This window comes from Camelus ferus, chromosome 22 (assembly GCF_009834535.1).
Source record: "Camelus ferus isolate YT-003-E chromosome 22, BCGSAC_Cfer_1.0, whole genome shotgun sequence".
NCBI lineage: Eukaryota > Metazoa > Chordata > Mammalia > Artiodactyla > Camelidae > Camelus > Camelus ferus.
This window is the reverse complement of record NC_045717.1, coordinates 20,462,632-20,488,430: the sequence shown is the minus strand read 5'-3', so window position 1 is coordinate 20,488,430 and position 25,799 is coordinate 20,462,632. Positions and strand designations below refer to the sequence as shown.

Sequence of the window (25,799 nt, the reverse complement as noted above, 5' to 3'; positions counted from 1 at the left end):
TGCTGCTTTGGCCTCACTTGTCATTGTACTTCATGAGGAGACCTAGCCTCCTGAACCTTGTGGCCTCAGGACCTTTGCACGTGCTCTTCCTCTGTACATCACACTCTGCCAGCTCTTCTTCATCCTTTAGGTTTCAGCTCTGGTGTCACTCCCTGATGACCCCCAGGCTGGATCAGGACCCACCAGTCGCACTCAGTGAACCCAGCCCATCTGTGAACGCACCTTACTCTTAACTCTCAATTACTTGAGATCAGGGCCACCTGGTTCATAGCTACAAATCCAGTGCAGGCTGGGTCTGTATTGAGTGCCCTGTCTCTACTTGTGGATGGATGGAGGAGTCCTTGCATCTATCTCAGGGCTAGGGCGGCGGCTGCACAGAGACCTGGGCTCCAATCCCAGCTCTACCACTTCTAGTTCTGTGACCTCAGGCAAGTGGCTTAACCCCTCTGAATCCCTCACTTTCCTGTGAAACCCTTCCCATCGCTGTTGCAGGGGTTGAAATAAGCCCTGGCTGGGTCTGGCTCAGGGTAGAGCACTCTCGGTAGGATCTGCTGTGGTTCTGAGCCATGTTCTGGCTCCATAACCTTGGATGAGGGTTTTGCTCCTTCCTGGCTTGGCAGGGCTGGGAAGTGATGCTGGGTCTCCTTGTCCCGCCAACTCATGCCTCAATTCCCAGGCCCTTAATGGGAACCACATGCACTGGACGCCTGCCCATCCACTGGCCCTCCCTCCTCCTCCTCCCCCAGAGAGGCCTCCTGAGTCATCCTGTCCACCTCCCTGCTTCTTACAGCTTCATTCCCACGCTATCCCGGCCTGGGTTCGTGTCGAAGGTGTCTGTGTCGTGTTGTGGGTCCCTGTGGTTCTGTAGGTGTGTGTGAACTGTCTGCCTGTATTGTCTGTGTCAGTGACTGTGTCTGAATTGTGGGTCTGTGGGTGGGTTTTACCCAAACTGCGGGACTCTGTTGTGTGTCTCTGTGTGTGTGGTGTCTGTTCTGTGTGACTGTCTCGCAGGTTTGTGCCTGTTAATATATTAACGGCATGTCTGCATTGTGAATCTCCATATCTGGGAATCTGCGTGCGTGAGCTGTGTGCTTGAATTCTCGGGTGTGTGTATTTTTGGTATTGAGGGTCTGTGTGTATGTGGGGTCAGCTGTAAGCATGAGCGCTGGTCCTTGGGTAACTGCAGTTGTTCACCTCTGACATTCTTCTACCATTTGATGGTGTGTGTGTGTGTGTTTCTGTGGGCCCTTGTGCTTAGAATGTGTATCTGGCTATGTGTTGCATGGGGCTGTGTATGCTGGTTCTGGGTGACACCGCTCTGTCTGAGCATGACATTGTGTCTGGGCCAAGTGTCTGGGTATGGTGTCCCTGGGTGGCTGTGTTTGCGTGTCAGCTCACTTGAGGCCAGGCCTGGGCAACTAGGGGACAAATTCCTACCCTCACATGGTCACTCAGCATGTGTGTGTGTGTGTGTGTGTGTGTGTGATGCCTAGGGGAGGGTGTTCCTGTAATAACAGCAGTTTCCCAGTGAGAAATAACCAAGAGAAGGAAAGAATGGGGCTGAATGGTGGGGACAGTTTGCAGGGATCCCCCAGGGTCAAGGGCTGAACTCAGGAGCCACTTCTGGGACCTGGAAGGGGAGCTGAGCTCCATTCTGGGTAGGTACTTGAAGGGGTGGGATTGGGAGCCCTGGACCTGGTGGGCACTGGGATGATCACCATGGAGATACGGGGCCTTGGGATGGGGAGAGGTGATGCTCAGCTCACCTGGGAGGGACCAGGCCTTCTGGATGCCATGTGAACACCAGAAGGTCTGGCCTAGGTATTCCCTGAAGCCACAGCATAAAGAGCCTTGTGTCTGGAGTCAGACATGAGCCAAATTATGGTCTTTGCTCTGCTGAATACCCTCTCTGTGGTTTTGCTCAAGTTCTCTGAGCCACCTGAAAAATGGGATTGAGGCAAATGATATCTGTGCCCTGCTTATATTCCCCTTGCCCTCACGTGTTCCTGAGGACACTTCAGCCTCAGGGCTGTCCCAGCTTACACGTTGGCCAGGCCAGAAATGCTGAGGACCTGACAACCCTGGGAGCAGCCCTCCCTCAATGACATGTAGGACTTAGAGATTAAAAACCACTCTCCCTCACCCTCTGGTGGGACCACTGTGAATGGCAGCATCTATGCTCTCTCCGGGGGGTCTCCAGCAGGACTGACCCTCAGCCATCATGTGGATTTGATGGGAAAGGAAAGATGCAGAACAAATAACCCAATATAATGCTACGGAGGTCAATAGGTTGGCTTTGAGCCAGACAGAACTGGGTTTGAATCCGTGTCTGCTGTTTATAGCTGGGTGGCCTTATTCAAGTTACCTAACCTCTCTGAGCATCAGACTTCTTGAATTGGGGATACTAATTCTTACCTCTCACAAGATTGTTGTAAGAATGTAAACAAATAATGCATGGGGAGAACTTCGCCTGGTGTTGAGTTCTTAGTGGGAGTTCAGTGAGTGGAGATGGTTGTTATTAGAGGGAATCAGCTCTGAGTAGGTGGTCACACATAGCCTGGGGGATTAGGGCTTTGTGAATGATGAGATTTCTCCAGACAGGTAAGGGGAATGACTATTCTAAGCACATATCAATCAGGGCTTAGCTATAGAAAACAGGGACCAAAATCAGGGAACTTGGTGCTTACAAAACGGTTGGAAGGCAGAAGAATGGGGCTCTAGGCTAAGCCGATATAGGAGGATGACTTACTACAGAACATCATTTCTGACTTGGCCGTCCCAGGAGCTTCTGCCTCTACCATTCACAGGAAGGTGGGAAATAACGCACTGGGAACCACTGACTTCAAGAATACATCACCATAGGGGAGGGTATAGCTCAGTGGTAGAGTGCGCACTTAGTATGCATGAGGTCCTGCGTTCAATCCCCAGCACCTCCATTAAAATAAATAAGTAAATAAATAAGCCTAATTACCTCTCCCCCCAAAACCAAACCAGACCAAAAAAAAAAAAAAATCACCATAATGTGTAGACAAAATGTGGTCCTTTCTTACAATGGAATATTATTCAGCCATAAAAAGGAATGAAATTCTGATACATGCTATATCATGGATGAACCTTGAAAACATTATGGTAAGTTAAAGAAGACAGACACAAAAGGACAAATATTGTATGAGACCATTTATAGGAAATATTTAATATAGGCAAATACATTGAGACAGAAAGTAGATTAGAGGTTCCAGGGTCTGGGAATGGGAAGAATGAGGGGTTATTGCTTAATGATTACAGAGTTTCTGTTTGGGGAGATGAAAAAGTTCTGAAAACAGTGTTGATAGTTTTGCAACACTGCAGGGGTAATTAATACCACTGAATTGTATACTTAAAATGGCTTAAATGGCAATTTTTATGTTATATATATTTTACTACAACTTAAAAAATTAATGATGTAATATACCCAAAACCATTGAATTGTACACTTTAAAGGGTGAATTGTATGGTATGTGAATTATATCTTGATAAAACTGTTTTTTTAAAAATACATCTCTGTGGTTGCAATTTAGCAACTTGGAAGCTACCATCATTGCTACTTGCAACTGCCTCTCAATAAAAGTTGGTGACACTGGTGACTGAAGACAGTAACATTTTTGCAGGAAAACCCAATGTCTCCACACTGTGCTTGCTAGAAATCACTGCAGCACAACAGAAAGATGACCTCCACCCACTCCCCCCACCCATGTCTCATGCTTCCAATTGATAGAATCTCATTGCCATGCAGAAATATAGCTGCAAGGGAGTCTGGAAAACATAGTTTTTAGCCTTGTTATCTCTGTAGTGTAGGAATTCACACTAGGAAGTTGGGATAGTGCTGAGAGTCAACTCATCATCTTTCAGTTTTTCTTACATAGGATTTTTTCCCCTCTTCTACTGGTAAGAGTTCCATATCCACCCCCTCACCCCATTTCTATCCAGTGTAGGTTAGATGAGGCTAACTCTACTTTCTGGCTTCAGAGGGGTAATCTATGAGCAAGGTCTAGTCAAGCCACTTAATCAGTTCCTCTGAACCCATGACTGGCTCAAGAATGGGCACATGACTTGGAATGGACCAATGAGAGTCATTATTTTGCAAGCTCTCTTTTTGCTAAAGATGCTGAGCTTGGAAGATGAAAGCTTCTGGAAAATATCTTCATCACCTCCTGGCTATAGAGATCCCTTGCAGAGACTAGTAGAAGTGATAAATGGAAAGAGACAGAATTCTGATGACATAACAGAACCTCTTGATCCAGCCATGCCTAAATTTTATTACCTCTGGATTTTTCCTTCAGTTATGTAAGCTAACAGATACTCTTTTCTGCTTAAGACAGAATTAATCAAGTTGACTTTCTGCCACTTGCTATCAAAGGAGCCCTGAGTAATATATGGAGGGATTAGCAAGAGTAAAGGGAGGCGTAGACATGCATGGCCTAGACTCACTTACTCATTAAATTCTTCTTGATCATCTTCTCCATTTTGAGCCCTGTGCAGTGTATGGGAAAACAAAGGCATGGACTGTTTCTTTCTCTGGCTGGACACATTGAAGGGTCACAGGTGAGTAAAGACAATGGCTGTCCAAGCACCAATGAGAAAAACCCAATGGCCAGCTGGCGAGAATTGGTAAGGATCCAATGCCCTTCTACCTTGCCTCCACACATTGTGGTGAGCAGACTACCCAATGCCAGACCCTAAGTCACCTGGTCCATCAGTTTTGTTGCACAAGATCCTTGAGAAGCTGATCTCTCTTCAATAATGGTGCACAATTCTGACCACTACACTAATCACAGAGGAAGGCAGACATCATGCTCACCATAGCCTTGACCATGGTGCTGATCTTGAAGCTGACAACAGTACAACCAGGACACTGAGTATGACTCTGACCACAGTATGACCTGACTATGATTTTGACCATAGCATGACCAAGTCACTGTCCAAAGCTAGTTCAGAACACTGACCACAGCATGACCAGGACAGTGATTGTAACTCTGAGCACAACACAGCCAGGAAGCTGACCACTACACTGACCATAGCACAATTGATAATGACCAGTGGAGACAACAGTACTGACCATAATGCTGACCCCAGTAAACCAGGATGCTGACAGCAGCACAGATCACAGTTCAATAGGACACTGACTAGAGCATGATCAGGACACTGAATTTGCCACTGACCACAGCTGCGACTACATTTACAACATTGAATGTATTGGCCAGGATCCAGTCAGAAAAACAAAGTTACACCAAATAGTTCAATAGCAAGAATTTAATATGGGGAGTCACAGAGGTGTTAGTGAAACTTTGAGAGTAAATAAGAAAAAGTGAATCCATTCTAGAGTAGCAAGTCATCATCTTCTAAGGGCTGAAGCAGCAAAGGGAGGAGGTGGTTACCAGAGTCCAGGGACTGTGGCCACCTGGCAGGACCTAAATGAACCATAGTGGAGACTCCCAGTGGATCTGAGACCATAGAGGGAACACGATAGCCGCTGCCAGAAACATGCGAACTAGAGAGAGAGGGAGAAATATTATGGCTTCTTTTTTCTCCAGTTCTCCAATCTCTTGCCAGGTCTCCCATTGGCTGAGCCTAGTCTGGGAAGTGCAGTTTGCAGGGATCATGGGTACCTGGGAAATGTAGTTTGCAGGGACCATCTCTCCTGATACAGAGCAGAGCAGGGGAAGAATGAGGAATGGACCTAAGGGCATATTGACCAATGCCAACCACACAACACAGGCCATAGCTTAACCATAACAATGACCCCCTGCATGACCAAAGTCCAAGGTGGCCATTGCTCATGGTCCTGAAACACAGCACTAACAAGGGTACCACTCTGTAGGAAAGGCAAAAGCAGGGTCCTCCCCAACCCAAGTGTTGACCACAGCCTCACTCTTGGTCAAGATGTTTTGGGTTCCAACAACCAACATCTGTCTCCTACCTTATGTCTACCATAGGCTTGGCCTGCGGAATTAGCAAAGGACCATCCATTATTTGGGAAGAGGAGGCAGAGGGATGGATGAGGTGCCTTCCCTGGCCCAGGTTCTGTTTTGTGTCCCACATTCAGGGCCAGTGTCTCAGCCCCATGGTTCATTATGGAAACACCCTCTGGGGATTGAGTGCTGACTAGGTGCTCTGTTTACTCATGAGTCACAGAAGTCCCCAAGAACTCAAGATGAAACAGGTCTCCTAAAAGAAGGAAAGCTCTTTCCCTAGGGTCGTATGGCCAAGAAGTAACCGAACCAGGGTCGAACCAAGGTCCTATCAGACAACAAGTGCTTCTTTGTTGCTTTGACAAAACTGTCCATAGCTTGTTATCTGCCTGGAACAGTTTCAGTATTTTATGGCTGATTCCTCTATAACCTGGCTTGCTCGCTCCCTCACCCAAAAAGCCATATGAGGGCTTTGGGGAGGGAAGATGACTGAGGGGGGAGATGCAGAGAAAGGATGGAGGCAGGACAAGGACGCCCTTCATATGCAAACAGCTTCCCGTGGAGGTGGCGTTAATATTTGATTCTCTAGGTATCTGGTCTCTCCTCTTGGGCCATTGAAATGGGAGCAAGAGACTGTCCCAGGTGTAGTGGGAGAGGGGAGGCTTTGAACATGAAGGCCCCTGGGAATTGGGGCTTCGGGAAGTGAAGACAGGATGCCTACCAGCGGGCCATCCCCTTCGGCCTCTGGTCTATCCGTGCCCCGCCCCCTGTATCTGTCTCTCACTTTCTGTCTCCATCTCTGCTCCCGACTCTGGTCCCAGCAGTGACCCCTTCCCCCAAAGTCCAATTTCACAGACTCTGCCTCAGTTTCCCTGTTGATTCCTGAGTTCTTTAAAGAGGAAGCCTCTCAATTCTCTTCTTTGCTACCAGGCCTGCCTCCTACTACCCCCGCCCCTTGGTCCCCCCCTCCCACTCCCATTTATAACGTAGGAAATGTCCATGGAGGGTGAAATTTACAAACACGTGACGGAACCCCCTACCCTGCCCCACCACATCTCCATGACCTCTCCCATAACGGCCTGGGGGGCTGCTGGGTCACGTCCCCAGCTACCCTTCCCTGTGCCAGCTTCCCCCCACTTCCCTGCCCCCAGACCCTGCTCGGTCGGCGCCCGAAGACGAGCTGGGGGCGGGGCGGGGGGCGGAGCCCGCAACAAAGACTCAGAGCGAGCGAGGGGGGCGGGGCGGGGCGGAATCCCAGCCGCCGGCGAGGCTGGGGAGGCGGCGGCGGCGGAGGGTCGCCCCGGCCGGCCGGGCGGGGTCGCTCATGGTGGCGGGCCCAGTGTCGAGGCGCCGCTAGGGCGGCCGGGGGACGGGACGCCGGGCCGGGGGCGCGTCATGTGGCCGCTCACGGTCCCGCCGCCGCCGCCGCTGCTGCTGCTGCTGCTGTGCTCAGGCCTCGCCGGACAGGTAGGGGCCCGGCCGGCAGGTGCGGGCACAGAGGGCTCCAGGAAGGGAGGGGGCTCAGGGGGTCCCGGCAGAAACGGGATTTGGGGCTCCACGAGCCCCCAGGACTGGGAGGGATGAGGGTCGCAGCGAGGGAGGGGCTGGGACATCCACCCTGGCTTTGGAAATAAGAAGGGACGCTTCAAATCCAGCCTCAAGCTGGTAAGGTTTGGGGCACGATCGCCAGACCAGCTTCGGGGTTCTCAACCTCTTGGTGACCCGGAGTCCACACCCGCCATCTCGCTCGAGCCGAGAGGGGCTGTGGGGGGACTTCAGGGGGTCTTGAGTGTCCCTTATCCTTCACTACTCCCATCACGGCGGGAGACGCCTGGCTTTTACAGCCCCCCCCACCCCAGTCCTCGCCCGCACCCCCAATGTGGGAAAGGGGGCGGGACTCACGTGTGAGTGACTGGCGGGGACGTGTGTAAGGTGCTGGAGGGGTGCTGGGTAAACGTGTGTGTCTTTGTGTCACGCCTGGGTGTGACTGAGATTTGTGTGTGTGGCTGTGCAGGTGTGGGTCCAACCGGGTGTGAGTTGGGGTGTGACTGGGAGACGGTGTTTGTACGTGAGGCTGAGTCTGTGTGAGACAGCGGGAGGCTGGGACTGGAGGGCTGCTGTGATAATGGGAGGCTTGTGAGCCTGCAACCCGGAGTTGTGTATCTATCCGTGTGTGACAGGCGATGTGACAGCCAATGAGGTCTGTGTTAATCCCAGCGGTATTTGGGCAGCTGTAGCTGTGTGTAAAGGACTGTGTGTGACAGTGTCCCCATGACTCTGTCCATCTGTCTGGGTGTTGTACAAAATGTGTGTGACCAGGTGTGTGGCTGTGTGAGGGCTTTGGGTAACCATGTCATTCTGTGCTCAAGTAAGTCACTCTAAAAGGGGGTATGTGGGGCAAGGGCTGCGTGCATACGTGTACATCCGTGTGTGTGTTGATGCCTCACATATTTCATTCATGGTTTCTTAGAAGGTCTCCCTCTCCATGGTACCTCATCCCTTGGGCAGGCTTGGGGGGCTTTGCAAAATCGGGGATCCCAGCTTTCTTCAGCTATTGGGAAAACTCTTTCCTCCTCCATCTTGGGGGTGAGAGACCCCCTTGAGTTCTCAGATCCGTAGGATCTCAGAGAGAAGCTGGAATAAAAAATATTGAAATAATAATTATAATAACAGCTAACACATGAAGTGCTAATTATGTGCTGGGCACTGTTTCAAGCACACAGGATGGAACTAAGGCATTTACTCCTCCGAGCACCTTGCTAGTGGGTGGTATAATTACCTTCATTTTACAGATGGGAAAACTGAGGCACAGAAAAGTTAGGCCACTTGCTCAAACTCAGATAGCTTGGGAGTGGCAGAGCTAGGATTGAACCAAGGCAGTCCAGTTCCTGAGCCCACACATTAACCCCCTTGCTAAATAATCCACTCCATGGCTGTGGACAGTGCCAGTGTAGACACTAAGGGGGTTTCTGGGTAGAAGCTCAGAGGAAAAACCATCCTAGCGTCTTCTCTTTCCTGGTCAAGAGAAGAAAGGAATCAGACCATTGTATCCACCCCAGGGGGCATTGGAAGGGATGGAGATCAGACTCCGATTGAAGAATTTCCAGGCCACTAGGAGACCTGTGAGGATGCCTCCCTTGCTCCTCTGTTTCCCCATCTCAGTCCCCACATCCTGGCTGGGATGTGAAGTGTGTGCTCAGGGCTAAGCATCAGGCCGCATCTAGTAGATGCTCAATTGATATGTGAGCCCCAAAGAAGTAAAGAGAGTCAGCTGAGCGAGAAAGAGACAGGAGAGCAAAGAGGCATACACTTGAGAGAACAGTGGATAAAAAAGAGCCAGGAGTGAAGTTGAGTTTGGTTTCCAAGAAGGACTCTTGGAGCCACCACCTGGGGATGCTCCTCGACCCCTGCTATCTCCTAGGAAACTCTAGATTTCCTGTCCTGTCGCCAAGATTGCCTAGAAGGGCAAGTGCTGTGAAAGGTGCCACTAGGGGGTGACCCCAGGGAAGGGAGGGAGAAGCTTGGAGGCGGGACTAACATGGCTGTTTGAGGGCGGGACTAAACTGAGTTCAGTGGAGGTGGGGCTAGATGGTGGGTGGGGCGGAGCTAAATTGGAATAATTAGTTGGGGCAAGGCTGGTGGGTCCTACCGCCGGCAACAGTGCCTCCAGGCGGCCACCACGGCCACTACCGTGTCATAAACCGGTCTACCCCAGCTTGCCCACCCAGCCTGGAGCCCTAGGGAAGGGAGGGGTCCAGAGGATGGAGGCCCTGTCCCCTCTCAGTTTCCTCCATCGCTTCCCAGAGACTTCTCGGTCCTTGACAGGCTCTAGCTCCACTGGGGGTCCTTTCTATAAATCACTCATTTGTCCGTTCAGTTAACAGATATAATTAAGCACTGGGGATACAGCCATGAACCAAGTCATCAAATCCCTGCCTTCCTGGAGTTGACCTTACTGCAGAGAGACAGACAAGAACCGAATAAATATATAATACAATGTCAACAGCTAAATAAATATATAATACAATGCAAGTAGCATGAAGAATAATGAACAGGGTAAAGGGGATTAGAACATGATGGTGGAGGGGTGGGGGGCTCTTTTAGCAGGTGTGTTAGACTCGATATCTCTAAGGAGGTGGTATCTGAAGGCAACATCTGAAGAAGGTGAGAGAGGATGCCTTCTGTATCCAGTGGAAGAGCATTCAAAGCAGGAGCAGCAGGTGCAAAGGCCCTGAGGTGGAAACAAACTTGGTGTGTTGAGGAGCAGCAAGGAGGCTGGTGTGGCTGGGGAGGAGTGAGTGAAGGGGAAGTTGAGGGGAGATGGGGCTAGGGAAGCCAGCAGGGGCCAGACCAAGTGAGAACTTGTGGGCTGTGGGCAGGAGTTGGGATTTGATCCTGAGAACAGGGAAGTAGTACCTGTCAAGGAGTTGTCCATCTGTCTAAGGTTTGGAGCCATCAGAGAGCTTGACAGCTCCAATGCCCTCCATCTTCCCTGTGGGAAAGGTATTCCCTCTCTGAACACTGGGAAGTCATCCTTAAGATCTAGCTACATCTTAGTACTATCTGGGTTTGGGGTCACTTCTTTCCTAGGGTCCCCAGAGGATGGGACAGGAGTAAGCTCAGTAAGCTCATTGCATGCCCCAGGGCCTTTGCACTTGTCACTCCCTTTTCCCCAGGTAGCTACTCAACTCCCTCCCTCTCCCGCTTAAGTGTCACTTCCTCTGGGATGCCCACCCTGACCAGCCATCTAAAATAACCCCCTACTGCCACTCTCTAAGTTCTTACTCTGCATTATTTTTCTTCATAGCCTTTGTCACTACCTTTCCAGGATTTCTTGATTTACTTATTGTCGGTCTCCCCAAAGAGAGGCCACTCGTCAGGGTCCAGTGTTGTGTGTTGTATCATCAGTGCCTACAGCAGAGCCTGGCGCAATGTAGATTCTCAACAAATATCTGTTGAATGAGTGGATGCATCCCATCCTCTCCCACAGAGTCTCTTTCTTTCTCAAACAGTGGGACTCTTGTGCCAAGGGAGGGTTAGGAGAACAACCCTTCCCCTGGGCCATCCCAGACCCATTTCAAGCCAACCCCCGCTCCTGGATGGGAGGCATCAGGAAAAATCCATCTCCTTCATCTTTGTCTAAAATTCCACCATGGCAAGTCACCACTATCTGGAGTTAAGATGCTGTTCCCCTTGGGGCTCCTTTAGAAAATGTAAATGTCCCAGGTGGAGGGAAGTAAAAGGAAATCTTGAGGACTCCCAAATAGTAAGTGAATTGGACATTTTTTTCCCTAGGAAACAGCGGCGTTGGGGCTGGGCCCAACATGAAGGAGCTGGGGCGACACCTAGTGGTAGAATGAGGTTTGTGCAGAGACTGTGTGTCCCTGTGACCCTGGGGAAAGGCGTGCAGACAGATGTCCCTATGTGTGTGGGGGTCAGTCAGGGTCCTGGCCAGGATGTGAGGCAGGGGAGGCACTTGCCTTGGGCGCAAAATTTAAGAGGGTGCCAAAAAGCCAGAAAAAAGATAAATATTATTTGAATGCAATATTTTAAAGAAAATCAAAATGAATGCAAAAAAATCTATGATGCACATAATATCAAAATTTTAAGTAAAGGCAGGATCCAACTCACCTCAGTCTAACCCTGGCCCTATAGGAGTGTGTCTGTAGTGTCCATGGGGGTGTGTGTGTATGTTTAAGAACTGTGGACTTGGCATTGGCCAAGCCGGGCACAGGGACACTTGTGTGCCAAAATCATGTCTGTGGGTGTGTGTGCACAGTGACTCTGGTTCCATGAGGGTCAACCATGTGGACGTGTGTGGATTTCTTAAGAATCCAGCAGCTGGTGTTGGCAATGGCTTTGTGTCCCCAGGATTCAGTGTCAGTGCCTGGGAGGCAGTTACTTACTGTTTTCATTTATTCATGCCTTTATGCGTTCATTTGGAAAGCATCCATGGTGAGTCTTCTGTGGGTCGAGCCTTATGTCAGACGCTAAGGCTGGGCGACCGTTTGAGCTCTCAAAAGGAGTGGGATGGAAGATTTCACTTCTCTAAAGTGGAGCCTGGCTGGGCTGGGGAGAAGGGAGTTGTGACCGGAGTAGGAGACTTTGGTCCCAGTTTTGGGGAACTCTTGTCTTCACTGCCAGAGTGGAAGCCTGGTCTGACTCATAACTTCATCCATCCAGAGCTCAGCCACAAATCAAGGAGAAACCAGAAGGAGCAGAGAGGAGTCAGAATAAGTTCCAGGAAGTCTGTGTGCAAAAACTTACCCGTCTTGCTTCTGGGAGCTCCAGTACATTCTCAGCGCCTGTTTACTCTTACTTTACACACAGTTCTAACAATCCTGGGCACCTAGTGTCTAAGCCCTGCTGAGCAGATGAGAAGACAGGGAATCACATTGTGAGAAGAAAGAAGTGGCAAAGTCAGTTGAAGCCATTGAATGAAATGCCTAATAGCTTCTTACCTTTTAAGCCCTGAGACAATCCTGGTTGTTCCCAAGAAAAGTAAATGGTTAGCACGTGGTGAGCTGGATTATTTCTAGTCCTCATTTCTCTAGTACTTCCTGTGTGAACAACACCAAGCGAGGCACCAGGGATGTGGAGAGGTGTGACAGAGTCCACTGTGGGATGGTTCTCAGGGCCAGATAAGGATGTGTGTGTGTGTGTGTGTGTGTGTGTGTGTGTTTAAATAAAACTTTAAAAAATTGTGGCAAAATACTATCTTAACCATTTTTAAGTCTACAGTTCAGTAGTGTTAGGTATCTTTACATTATTATGCAACCATCACCACCATCCATCTCCAGAATGCTCTTCATCTTACAAAACTGAAATTCTACCCATTAAACAACTCCCCGTTCCCCCTCCCCCAGCCCCTGGCAACCCTCCTTCTACTTTCTGTTTCTATGAATTGAACTCCTCTAGGGACCTCACATGAGTGGAATCATGCAGTATTTGTCTTTTTGTGTCTGGCTTCTCTCACTGAGCATCATGTCCTCAAGGTTCATCCACGTTGTAGCAAATATCAGAAGTTCCTTCCTTTCTAAGGCTGAATACTATTTCATCGTATGGATGGAACACATTTTGTTTATCCATTTATCCTTCAAAAGACATTTAGGTTGTTTCCACCTGTGGCTGTTGTGAATAGTGCCGCTATGAACATGAATGTGCAAGTATCTCTTTAAGCCTTTGCTTCTAACTCTCGGGTGTACACCCAAAAGTGGGTCTGCTGGGTTGTATGATAATAATGTGTTGAATTTATTGCTTAATTATTATTATTATTATTATTATTATTATTATTATTATTATTATTATTATTATTATTATTATTATTTTATTTAATGGAGGTACTGGGAATGGCCGTGTGCATACTAAGCATGTGCTTCACCCCTGAGCTATAGCCTCCCCCATTTGACTTTCTGATTCCAGCCCATTCTAAGGGATATGAAGCAGCTCTTCACTGTGGCTGCATTTCATTAAGAGTTAATGACACTGCACGTCTTTTCATGTATTTATTGGCTAGCCAAGTCCTTTGTTCATTTTGAAAATTGGGATGTTTGCTTTTTTGTTGTTTAAATAGAAGGATTTAAAGCCAGGAATGAGACATGGTTGGATTTGTGTGAGGGACAGATCTTCTGACTGTAACACGGAAGACAAACTGGAGTGGGGAGAGTAAAGGCGTGAAGACAGAATTATTTCAGGAGCTGACAAGACCTAAGGCAAATTGGTAGCGGCCAGAGGCTTAGCAGGACTAACATTTAGGGGGTAAGGGGAGGGTACCTCTCACTGTTTGCTGTCCAAGGTCCTCAACCAGGTCTACTGTTTCCTTCCCAAACTCCTCCTGAAATTCTGAACCAGGCGGGATGCTGGAGAGAGATGGCACTGAGACTCCTGGGGAGAAAGCATTTCAACATCCCTTCCAAACACCTGCTGTAACCAAGCAAAAAACTAAAAGTAGGCACAGGCTAGAAGAGTAACACCATCCGTGTTCTGAGGGATGCAAAGCTGTGTATGTGTGGATACAAATTCATGCCTTTCTTATGTGTGAATGAAATACCATGGGGGCCAAGATGGCCGCTTGGACAGAGGCCACTTGGCTTCTTGCAGAGGACACTGAGCTTTGCTTGGCTTCTGCTTTCTAGCTTCTCTATTGGAAATTCTATCATTCTTACCTGCTGCACATCAAACATAAATAGAATTTATGTTTTATACTTGATACCTTAATTCACATTTTGGAATAAATTTCCTTCATGACATAAAGTGTATCTACAAAGAAGTACGCAGATCATAAAGGTACAGCTTGATAAATTGTCTCGAAGTGACATAATGTTACCAGTACCAGATTAAGAAACAGAATTTTGCAAGAATCCAGAAGCCCCCTCTATGCTTCTCCTAGCCCCCTGCACCCCCCCACCTCCAAGAATAATCGCTGAGCTGACCTCTCTCACTATGGTTTGACTTGTATTTTAACTTAATGAAGTCATTAACTATGTAGTTTTTTTATACCTGGCTTCTGTTACTCAACATAATATTTGTGAGATCTCTCCATATGATTGTTTTGTGATAGATTGCTTGGTTTAGTTGCTTTGTGATCTTCCGTTGTGTGAATATATTGTGATATATCCATTCCACTGTTTCTGGGCATTTGGGTTGGTGAAGTTTGTGGCTGACACAAACAGTGCTGAAACAAACACTCTAACAAGTGTCTTTAATAAATACTCGTTCGCATTTCAGTTGGGTCTATATGTACAGCAGACTCTTTATTCTCAGAGATTATGTTCCATAAAGACCCTGCGAACGCTGAATTAGTGAACACTAAATCATCGTTAGATCCCTGCGAGCCTCTGGTCACAAAATTTTTGTCGACCAAACAGTATGCGATCTCCTTTTATGAATGTTTCTGTTTAAAAGCACCTTATTTAATGTAGATGGTTGATTCATTAGCACCAAACTCATGGCCAAACGCGCCCGAAACTCATACTTGAATGAGGCTTATTGATGAGTTGTGTTTTCTCTAAAAGACATTTTACAGCCTTCTGGCACCTAGACAGCACTCAGCACCGTGCATGGAGCCACTTAAAATAGCGAGATCACCAATAAAAAGCGCGAGAATGTGAAAATTTTGGCACTAAATAGGCGGTGAAAAAGACGCTTGTTTACAGTTACGAGAGCTGAAACAAGAAAGCAGAGCCCAGTGGTGCTGGGTCTCGCTGGGAACCTGCACGTCAGTGACTCAGTTTTTTGCCGCTCTGTGCGTGTCCACGAATGGCCACGAAAGCCCGAAAGTATTGGCTTGGGGGTTACAAATAAACTGTAGTGAGCAGACAAGTTTGACAATGTGGAACCTGCAAATGGTGAGACTCAAGTGCATATACCTAGGAGTAGAAGTGCTGAGTTGTAGGGGAGGAGATATTGCCAAACAGTCTTCGAAAGTTCCAAAGACTCTTCAGAAAGTTTACCAATTTACTCTCCCAGTAGTAGTGTCTGAGCGTTCCAGTTGCTTCACATTGTCACCAGCACTTGGTGTTGTCTTTCTGTTTCACTTTAGACATTCTTACAGGTGTGGAACGGTATCACATTGTGGATTTAATTTACATTTCCTGATGACTAATAATATTTAAATACCTTTTATCATGTTTATCGATCACTTGATTATCCACTTTTGTAAAATGCCAGTTGAAGACTTTTGCCCATTTCTCTATTAAGTTGTTTGCCTTTTTCTTGTATTTTGTGAGTATGTATATATTCTTATATATGTATATATGTTTGTATATATTCAATTTTATATCTGTGTTTCTATCTATCTATCTCATATAAGTTAACATTAGGATATGAGTTCTTTGTTGGACATGGGATTGCAAATATCTCCTCCTACTGTGTGGCTTGTCTTTTCAGTCTCTTAATGGTGTATTTGATCAACAGAATTTCTTAATTTGAATGTAGTTCAAGTAATAATTTGTTTCCTTCAAAGTTAGTGCTTGTCACTGTCCTGTTAGAGAAATCTTTGCCTATCCCAGAGTAATGAAGATATTCTTCTGTATTTACTTCTTAAAGATTTATTGTTTACCTTTCACATTTAGATGTACAATCTATCTGGAATTGATTTTTGTATATATGACATGAAGTAAGGATCAACATTTATTCTTTCCCCTCTGAACAGGTCCAGTTGACCCAGGACCATGTAGATTCTGGAGCCTGCCTGTCTGCAATAAAATCCTGGGGGCCTTGAAAAAGTTTCCTTGCACCTCTGTGCCTCTATTTCCTCATTCTAGAAAGGAGAATTGTAATCCTATCTGCTGCATGGTGCTATTCTGAGGGTTAAATGACTTATTACATGTACATTGCTGCAAATGGTACCTAGCTCATGATAAGTACTCAATAAACCTGAGCAATTACTGCTATTGTTTCTGACAGTTATGAACTTTTTTCCTCCTGATAATTTTCAGGGCAGGGAAAAAAGACTCTTTCCATGGCTCCTGGTCTTAGTATGTTCAGATGGCTATACTAAAATACCACAGACTAGGTGGCTTATAAACAACAGAAATCTATTTCCTACAGTTCTGGAGGGTGTGACGTCTAGGATCAAAGTGCTGGCAGATTTGGTGTCTGGTGAGGCCCGGTTTCTCAGTATCTTCATCTTGGTGTCTTCCACCTCATGTGATAGAAGGGAGAGGGAGCTCTCTGGGGTCTCTTTATTTTTTTATTTTATTATATTTTAAAAACGTTTTTTATTGAGTTATACTCATTTTACAATGTTGTGTCAAATTCCAGTGTAGAGCACAATTTTTCAGTTATACATGAACATACATATATTTATTGCCACTTTTATTTCTCTGTGAGCTACCACAAGATCTTGTATATATTTCCCTATGCTATACAGTATAATCTTGTTTATCTATTCTGCATATGCCTGTCAGTATCTACAAATTTTGAACTCCTAGTCTGTCCCTTCCCACCCCCGTCCCCCTTGGCAACCACAAGTTTGTATTCTATGTCTATGAGTTTGTTTCTGTTTTGTATTTTTGTTTTTTGGTTTTTTTTAGATTCCACATATGAGTGATCTCATATGGTATTTCTCTTTCTGGCTTACTTCACTTAGAATGACATTCTCCAGGGACATCCATGCTGCTGCAAATGGCATTATGTTGTCGGTTTTTATGGCTGAATAGTATTCTATTGTATAAATACACCACATCTTCTTTATCCAGTCATCTGTTGATGGACATTTAGGCTGTTTCCATGTCTTGGCTATTGTAAATAGTACTGCTATGAACATTGGGGTGCAGGTGTCTTTCTGAAGTAGGGTTCCTTCTGGATGTATGCCCAGGAGTGGGATTCCTGGGTCATATGGTAAATCTATTCCTAGTCTTTTGAGGAATCTCCATACTATTTTCCACAGTGGCTGCACCAAACTGCATTCCCACCAGCAGCATAGGAGTGCTCCCTTTTCTCCACAGCCTCTCTAGCATTTGCCTTTGTGGACTTTTGAATGATGGCCATTCTGACTGGTGTAAGGTGATACCAGGGTCTCTTTATAAAGACACAAATTCCACACATGAGGGCTCCACCCTTATGACCTAATTACCTCCCAAGACTTCATCTTCAAATACCATCGCATTGGGAATTAGGTTTCAACATACGAATTTGGGGGGAACACAAAACATTCAATATATAGCACTCCCCAACACGATGCTTTAAGGTGATGATGGCGACTGTGAGAAAGGGATATTTGTGGAGATAGATCTACATCAAGATCAGCTGGCGTTGGTGATAGCTTGAATGGAAGAATAGAGAAAGAGAAGGAAGGTAAGGGGCAGCAGAATCTGTACTTTCTAACTCTGGGTACCTCTGGGCCAGGACCAGGGTGAGGCAAGCAAGGAATGTAGGGTGCAAAACTTAAGGAAGAATTCATTCTCATTGCAGAGGTCCTTGGGGGAGGAAACCTGCAGGGAAAGTTTTAGGGATGCTTTCCCCTTTTACACAGTTTTAATGAGGTATAATTTATATACCATTAAATCCACCTGTTTAAGGGTGTGACTCGGTGACTTTTAGTAAATTTGCAGAGTTGTGCAAACATCACCCCAATCCAGTTTTAGGATATTTCCATCACTCACAAAAGATCTCTTGAGCCCATCTGCTGTCCATCCCCACTCTCACCCCCAGCTCCAGGCAACCACTAATCTTATTTCTTGTTTTTGTTTTTGTTTTTTTTTTTGTGGGGGGAAGTAACTAGGTTTATTTATGTATTTTTAAATTAATTATTATTATTCTTTTTAGTGGCAGTACTGGGGGTTGAACCTAAGACCTTGTGCATGCTAAGCACACACTCTACCACTGAGCTATACCCTCCCCTGTCACTAATCTTATTTCTATCTCTATATATTTGCCTTTTCTGGACATTCTGTGTAAATGAGATCATACAAAATGTAGCCTTTTGTATCTGGCTTCTTTCACTTAGCAAAATATTGTTGAGATTCATCCATGCTGTAAAATAAATCAATCATTTGTTCCTTTTTATTGCTGAATGATATTCCATTGTATGGATGTACCACAGTTTGTTTATCCATTCACCAATTGATGAGCATTTGAATTGTTTCATTCATTATGAAAAATGCTGTTATGAATATTCATATACACATCTTTCCGGGAACATACGCTTTCATTCCTCTGGGGTAGATGGAATTGTTGGGTCTTATGGTAACTTTCTGTTGAACAGTTTAAGAAACTGCTGAATTGTTTCTCAAAGTAGTTGCAACATTTTATATTCCCACTGGCAAGAGGTTTCAGGTTCTCCACATCATCACCAATACTTGGTACTGCCTGTCTTTTTGGTTCAGGTTGTTCTGGTGGGTGTCATGTGCTATTAGTCCTGTGAAACACACAAGCAGAAATGTCCAAGAAGTGGATGGTCTTAGGGATTTGAGCTCTAGGTGGCGATCTGAGCTGTAGGTATACCTTTGGGAGCCTTAGCTCTAGATTCATTTAGTCAGTCAATCAATAATTTCTTGAGCACCTAATATGTGCCAAGCACTATTCTAAGCTGTAGGGAGGCAGCTGTGAAAAATACAGACAGGTAGGTGCCCTTGTGAGGCTGAAAGTCTAGTGGAGCAGAGACTATAAACAAATAAAAGGACAATATAATGTCACATGGTGATAAATGTTTAAAAAATAGAGCAAGAAATTAAATTAAATCAAATTAAATTAAATTAAAAAAATTAGGGCAGAATAAGGGACAAGAGTGGTGGGGGCTGCTATTGTAGATGAGGTGGCCAGAAGAGGTCTTTCAGGAAACAACAGCCATATCACTCAGAGTCCAGTCAGGGAAACAAAGCACTCTAGGTGTTTCAAAGAGAGGAAATTTAATATAGAGAATTGGTTAAGGGTGAGATGGAAGAGATGAGAAGCCAAACTGATGAGATGATCAGGGAATCCAGGAATAAACCACAGCACGAAGCTGCTGGAGGGACATGACAAAAGGGTGGTGTGATGAGAAAGCGGCTCTGTGTGGGAGCTGGGTTCATGGAGGAGACAGAGTCGCTGTCAGAACACACCCCTCACCCTAAGCTGAAAGAGAGAGGAGAAATGCCCTGGCCAATCCCTCCCTCCCACCCTCTAGTTTCCCTCCAGTGCCTCTCATTGGATGGGCCTAACAGGAAGCCAGTGTGCCAGGGAACCTGGGAAATGTAGTTTTCTGGAGAAGAGTAGGGCACGACTCTGTTCTACACAATGATAGAACAGAGATATAAATGAAGTAAGGGAACAAAATGCATGTGTATCTGTGGTAATAGCGTTCTGGGTAGAGCAGACAGCCAGTGCAAAGGTCCTGAGGTTGGAGTGTGCCAAATGGAACCAAAACCCTGGGAATGAGTATGATGGATGGTCCAGATATAGCATACAGAATGACAGGGACTAGGGATCTGGGACACATTTAGGAAGGCAGGAGACAGTGATGATGCAGACTTGAAGTCAAGGGACAAATGGCTTTCAGGAAGGAAGGAATGATCCATGAAGACTTACTTGTGAGAGTGACTGAATGTGGGCTTGGGTGAGGCTGCGAGACCAGCAAATTGTAAGGTCACTGGTGCCTTGAGTGAGAGGAGTTTTGGAAGCATACGGGAGCGGGGAGGTGAGGATGCAGAGGGAGCAAGGGCAGATGCGAGTATAGACCACTCCTTGGAGGTGCTTGGCTGGGAGGAGCCAGGACAGTTTCCTACATCACCGGCAGTGAGAGAGTGAGAGAACATCATGGGTTCCAAATTCTCTAAACTGGGAGGCCTTGGAGCCCAGTGGTTTTGGGGTCTGAAATCAGACCCACCTAGATTCAAATCCTGGACACTCATTTACCTGCTGGGTCACCTTGAGCAGGTTCCCTCTCCTCTCCGAGTCTAGTTTCCTCACTCATAAATAGGGAAGTTGCTGTACTTTTCAGGGGAGGTTGCATCCTCAAGCGTATTTGCAAAGTGTTCAGCACTCATAAATGCAAGCTGTAGTACAGATGGGCAAGGCGACTTCTCATTGTTTAAAGCTCATTATCAACTGCACATAAGAACAATGGCAGCTACTGTTTGTGAAACGCTTACCATGTCCCAGACCCCCAGCAAAGTGTTTTACAAGCACCATCTCTCCCCAGTCTCCTCCAGGTCACTCTGCTCCAACCACACTGTCCTCCTTGTTCCTTGAAGGCTTAGGCTCCTGCCCCAGGGCCTTTGCACTTGCTGTTCTTGGTGTCTGGAACTTTTCCTTCAGATTTTCCAATGGCTCCCTCCCTCACCTTCTTCAGGTCTCTTCTCAAATGTCTCTTTCCCCAAACAACTTCATTAAAGTTTTCTCCCCTACTTAGTCCATATGCCCCTTGCTTCCAAATTCCTATGTATTTTACCCAGCACCCCCACCCCATCATTGTTGGCTCTCTTGTTCTATAGAATATTCATCTCCACAAAGGCAGGCATTTTTTTTTGTCTGTTGTTCATGGTGCTTGGGACATAGTAGATGCTCAATAAATCCTTCACTTGATGCTCAGGACACCCGAGCCATTTACACGTATTAGGTCCATGGGTCCTTACAATCACCTACTTTGCAGATGAGGAAACTGAGGCAGAGAAAGGTCATTGCTGGAAGTCATACAGGGGACACAACCTGCCTCTTGGTGTTGTCAAGCTCAGAGAAAAAGGATAGTTCAAAGTCCCGACCGCCATCCCTACACCCGTGTTCAGTGCTCCTCCCGAGACGAGTCCTCGGTGAGCAGCCACGGCCGGGGAAAGGCCTGAGTCATCGCCGCCTCCAGACGGCGGCGGCCGCGGGCTGAGGGCGACGGCGGCCACAGCCGTGGCGGCAGCGCGAGGTGATGCGGGGACGCCAGGAGGGGGCGTGAGTGCAGGGAAAACAGAGGAAATTAAAACCCGCCGGGCGATCCTCCTGGCTGCCTCGCCCCCGCCGCCGCCGGCTGGTGCGTGGGTAGGAAGTAGGGGGCACCGCACTCCCCTCTCCTTGGGAGGGGCGGGCCCCAGAGCTGGTCCCTGGGGTCTGGAGGAAGGTCCGAAGTGTCAGTTCCCCGCCCCCACCCCAAGTTCAAGTTGTGAGTGGAGACCCGCCTGGGACTTGTCTGCAAAAGGCTAGCTCCGGTCTCAGCCGTCCCGGGTTATAATGCCGCCCCTTGGAGTCATGGGGGTCCTCCGGCTGCAGAAGTGACCCCATTCCCGAACCTTCATCCAAGTAATCGCCTCTGTTCGTTCGGGACCTGCCACTCTGGGCTTCCTTCGTCCCGAAACGACCGATCTCCAGAGTGGTCCCGGTACCGGGGAAGCCCCTTCCCCAAGGGAAAAGAGACCCTTGGCTGCCCGATTCAAGGGAGCGCACCAGAGGCGCCCCCCCCCCCATGCCTGGTTTTAGGGAGCTGGGGTCAGTGTCCTAACAGTAGGTGGGTGAGGACTTGTGACTCCAGCCCCCTGCCAGCTTTGGGTGGTCGGGGTGGGGCAGCTGCCCATTTAAACGAAGACGGTGCGCGGGGCGCTCTGCGAGGGGCTGCGCGCGGAGGGTGGCCAGGGAATACCTCGCGGCGGGGGGAGGTGGGTGGGAGGGGCGGGAACACCGCTGGGGGCGGGGCTGGGAATGCCACGGCGCGGGGGTGGGGGCGGGGGCGGGGCAGGTGGGGACTGCCGCCGGAGGGGGCCCCGCACCAAGTGGGGCGGTGCCAGGCAGGGGGCGCGGCAAGGCCCGGGGAGCGCGGCGGGAGCAGTCTGGGTGCCCCCCGCCCCCCGCCGGGCTCCGGGCCGGAGCCGTGACGTCACGGCGGCTGGAAGTGCCCGGCGCGGAGGCGCGGAGGCGCGGGAGGGGGTGGGGGGGGGCCGAGGCGGCGCTTTATAAGCGGAGCCCGCCGGGCGCGCCGAGCCGCAGCCCGCGTCCCCGAGCCCCCCGGCCGGCCCGGCCCCGACCCCGGCCCCCGGCTCGCGCTCGCGCCCCTGGGGGCGGCTGGGTGGCGAGGGACGGAGCGCCAGGCGGCGGGCCGGAGAAGGGACGCGCGGCGGGCGGCCGCGGGGCATGAGGCGGGGGCGCGATGTCGGTGCCGCTGCTCAAGATCGGGGCCGTGCTGAGCACCATGGCCATGGTCACCAACTGGATGTCGCAGACGCTGCCCTCGCTCGTGGGGCTCAACGGCACCGTGTCCCGCGCGGGCGCCTCCGAGAAAATCGTGAGTGGCCGCCTAGCGGGGGGCGCTCCCGGGGGGCGTGGTGCCCGCGCTGCCGCCGCCGCAGCCCCCGGGGGCCCCCGCCCCCCAGCTTCCCCGCGCGCCGGGCCGGGGGGCGCCCTCCCGGGGCTGGGGGCTTGACGCGGAGACCGAGGAGCCCCAGGACCCCCAGCCGTCTCCGCACCGTTTATTATTATGATGACTTCTTATTATCAGTGTGCAGTGGCCGAGTGGCAACAATGTACTAGCCTTGCTCTGGCCCGGGGCGGAGGCGGCTAGGGCTGCGGACCTGAGCCTGGTCCGGACTGAGTGGGGCGAAACGGGAGCGGTAGATTCAGGGGGTTGGGTGGAACCCTGCCCCTGAATGGGGAAGGTCTCCAAGGGTGTCCACCTTCAGGATCTCTCCCTGTTTGTGCCTCAGTGCCTCTGAGTAGTCCCACGTCTGTCAGTCTGTCTGTCTCTCTCTCTGTCTCTCCCTGTCTCTCTGTCTCTGTGTGTCTCTCTCTGTGTCCCTTTCTCTGTCCGTCTGCCTCTCTGTTCTTTTTCCTCTGGTTTGCATCTCTGTTTTTCTCTCTGTCTCTATGTTGCGCTGTCTCTGACTTCTTATCTCTTCCTGTCTGTCTCCCTTTTTCTCTCCCCTGTACCCCCCAACCCCCAGCACCTCCCTCCTCATTACCTGCCTCACCATATGCTGATTACTTATTCCATGACTCGCCCTCCATAGGAGGCAGACGAGTCTCAGAAGGGCAGGAGCAGGGGCTGGGGCTCAGGCTGCCTCCAGACACTCCAGGATTGCTCCTCCTTCCCCCATCCCATCCTGTCCTCCTCCATCACCTCTATCCTGCAGCTTCCTTGGCCCAGAGTTTGGCAGGGAGCAGATTGGTGTGTGTGTGTGTGTGTGTGTGTGTGTGTGTGTGTGTAACTCCCTTGGGGTTAATGGTGGTCCTGTTGTCCTAGGGGGGAGGGGAGGAGACATCCTCCATTGCAAACTTCCTTCAGCCTCCTCCAGATGTGCCCTTCCCCTCTTCATTCTGGTTTCGGGACTTCTCCCAGTATGTAGAACTGGGATTCATGGAGCTCCCTCTCCTGCTTGATGTTTACCCAACTTCACCAGCTCCCCTGTTTAGCCTCCAGTGGCCACCACACTGAAAAGAAAGAGGTCTTTGCTCCCAAGGGTTACAGGCAAGTGGAGGGGTGGGTACCATGTCCTGGGCTCAGGCTTTGTCCAGCCCCTGGGGGGATTATCACTGGGTTTGGCCCAGGTGAGGGCTTTCAGTCTAAATTCTCCAAATTGAAACCAACATATGACAATGTCTTTCTGTGTGTCTCTCACATCAAGTGGTATTTTCTGAGTATGTCCTGGTGTGTCAGTCTGTGCATGGGTTTTGGTGTGTGTATGGGGGTGTATCTGAGTGGAGGGTGTGAGAAAGCTTATGTGCTTTGCCAGCATGAGGGTCCAAGTGTGTCTGCCTGTGTATGCGAGTGCGTCCCAGAATGAGTGTGGGTGTGTCCCTGGGTACTCACTGTGTCTGGGTATGGATGTGTCTAAGTGTGTATCTGCAGTTGTACGTCCCTGGCTATGAGTTTGTTTATGTGTCGTTGCATGTGTGCATGTAAGTTTGTATACATGAGTCTAAGACAGACATCTTGCTGTCACCTTCTGAGTAGGGAGACAGACAGTGTCTCATTGCAGTCGGAAGCCAGATTCCCTCCCACCCCCATCTAAAAAGTGTGAGTCAGTGTAAATGTATGCATGTATTGTGTACATCACGTGGTGTGTAAATGAGAGCATATGCTATGTCTGGAGGATATGTACCTAAGTGTGTAAGTGCGTGTCTCTAGGTTATGATTTTGTGCATGTGTCTGTGCAATTATACACATGTGCTGTTTTGTGTGCGTATACATGCAGACATGTATGTCTTTAGAAGTGTGTGCATATATGTTGAAATGTGTGTCTATGGATGGGGTGTATGCCTACTTTGTATGCATGTGGGTGTATTCCTGTGTGTATCATGATTTTTCTGTTAAGTGTGAGTGTATGTGTACTCAAACTGACCTGTTCTCCACTCTAGCCCATCTGTAGCTAACAGGATCTTGATCCAATGCTTCCATGAAGTCAACCTCTGAAAGCTAATCGTTCTCCCATCCCTGATCCCCATCCCATCCCTCAGTCTCACTAAGGCTTGCCAGAAGAGCTCTCTGGAGTGAGATGCCAGGGAACTCAGGGTGGAACCTGGGAGGGGACTGTGACGTGAGGGTGCTTTGGAAAGGGTCTTGGGAGTCTGAGAGACAGGTTGAAATCCAGACTTTACCCCAACTTGCTCTATGACTTGCACTTGACTCTGGGTCAGTGACATCACCACTCTGAGCTGCCATTTCCTCTTCTATAAAATGCGAACGATAATGCCTACATCACAGAACTGTTGTGGGAAACTGAGGTCTACCATCTAGTGCCTCATCCATCCATCCTTCCATCTAACTCTCCACCCACCCAACTTTATAATTATCCTTTTATCCATTCATCAGTCCATCCATCCATCCATCCATTCACCATCCATCCATTCACCCATCCATTCATCCATCATCTATCCAACCACCATCCACCCACCCACCCATCCATCTTTTCATCCTCCTATCCATCTCTCCATCCACCTCCCTACTCATCTATCTTTTCATCCACTCATTGTCCATCATCTGTCCCTCCATCCGTCCTCTCATGCACTCATCCTTCCATCCATCTCTCTATTCATGCATCCACTTATCCCCCCATTCATTATCCATCTTCCAACCATCTCTTCATCTGTCCTTTATATATCCATCCTTCCATCTATTTTGTTTATGCAACAAAATTGTTGAGTGCCTCCTGTATGTCAAGTATGTATATGCTTGAAAGTCCCTGTTGAGTGCCTGACATAGTAGATCCTCCGTTAGTGACAGGACTCTGAGTCAGATGAATCTGGGTTTCAATTCTGATCCTGCAATTTACTAGTGGAATGACCTTGGGGGGAATTATTTAATCTCTCTAAGTTCCAATATCCTCATTAGTCAAAGAGAATTCAGAGTCCCCATTAAACCATGGAATCCATAAGGACATCTGTGTTTTACTCACTATTGAACCCTAAGGTCTGATGCATAGTAGGCCTACAATAAATATTTGTCAAGTGGCTGCATCA

The 25,799-nt window shown here is 48.5% G+C and overlaps 1 protein-coding gene and 1 long non-coding RNA gene across 3 annotated transcripts in view; one reads left to right on the top strand and one right to left on the bottom strand.

The window, feature by feature from the left end:
• Window positions 1-80: 80 nt before the first annotated feature.
• On the bottom strand, window positions 81-12,634 carry LOC116659037. The gene is made up of 3 exons (XR_004314312.1): window positions 11,954-12,634; window positions 9,118-9,120; window positions 81-91 (listed from the first exon to the last, which is right to left on the bottom strand). It is a non-coding gene; the product is annotated as an uncharacterized LOC116659037 (long non-coding RNA).
• OLFM2 (olfactomedin 2) overlaps window positions 7,184-25,799 on the top strand; it is a 56,045-nt gene continuing 37,429 nt past the window's right edge. Inside the window, exon 1 of one of the 2 annotated variants that reach the window (XM_032465584.1) lies at window positions 7,184-7,415. In XM_032465584.1, the coding sequence (XP_032321475.1) occupies window positions 7,344-7,415 (72 nt within the window). In that variant the 5' untranslated portion in view covers window positions 7,184-7,343. Of the gene's footprint in view, window positions 7,416-22,479; window positions 22,630-25,799 lie in introns of those variants that run through there. The other variant, XM_032465583.1, reaches the window with a different exon arrangement.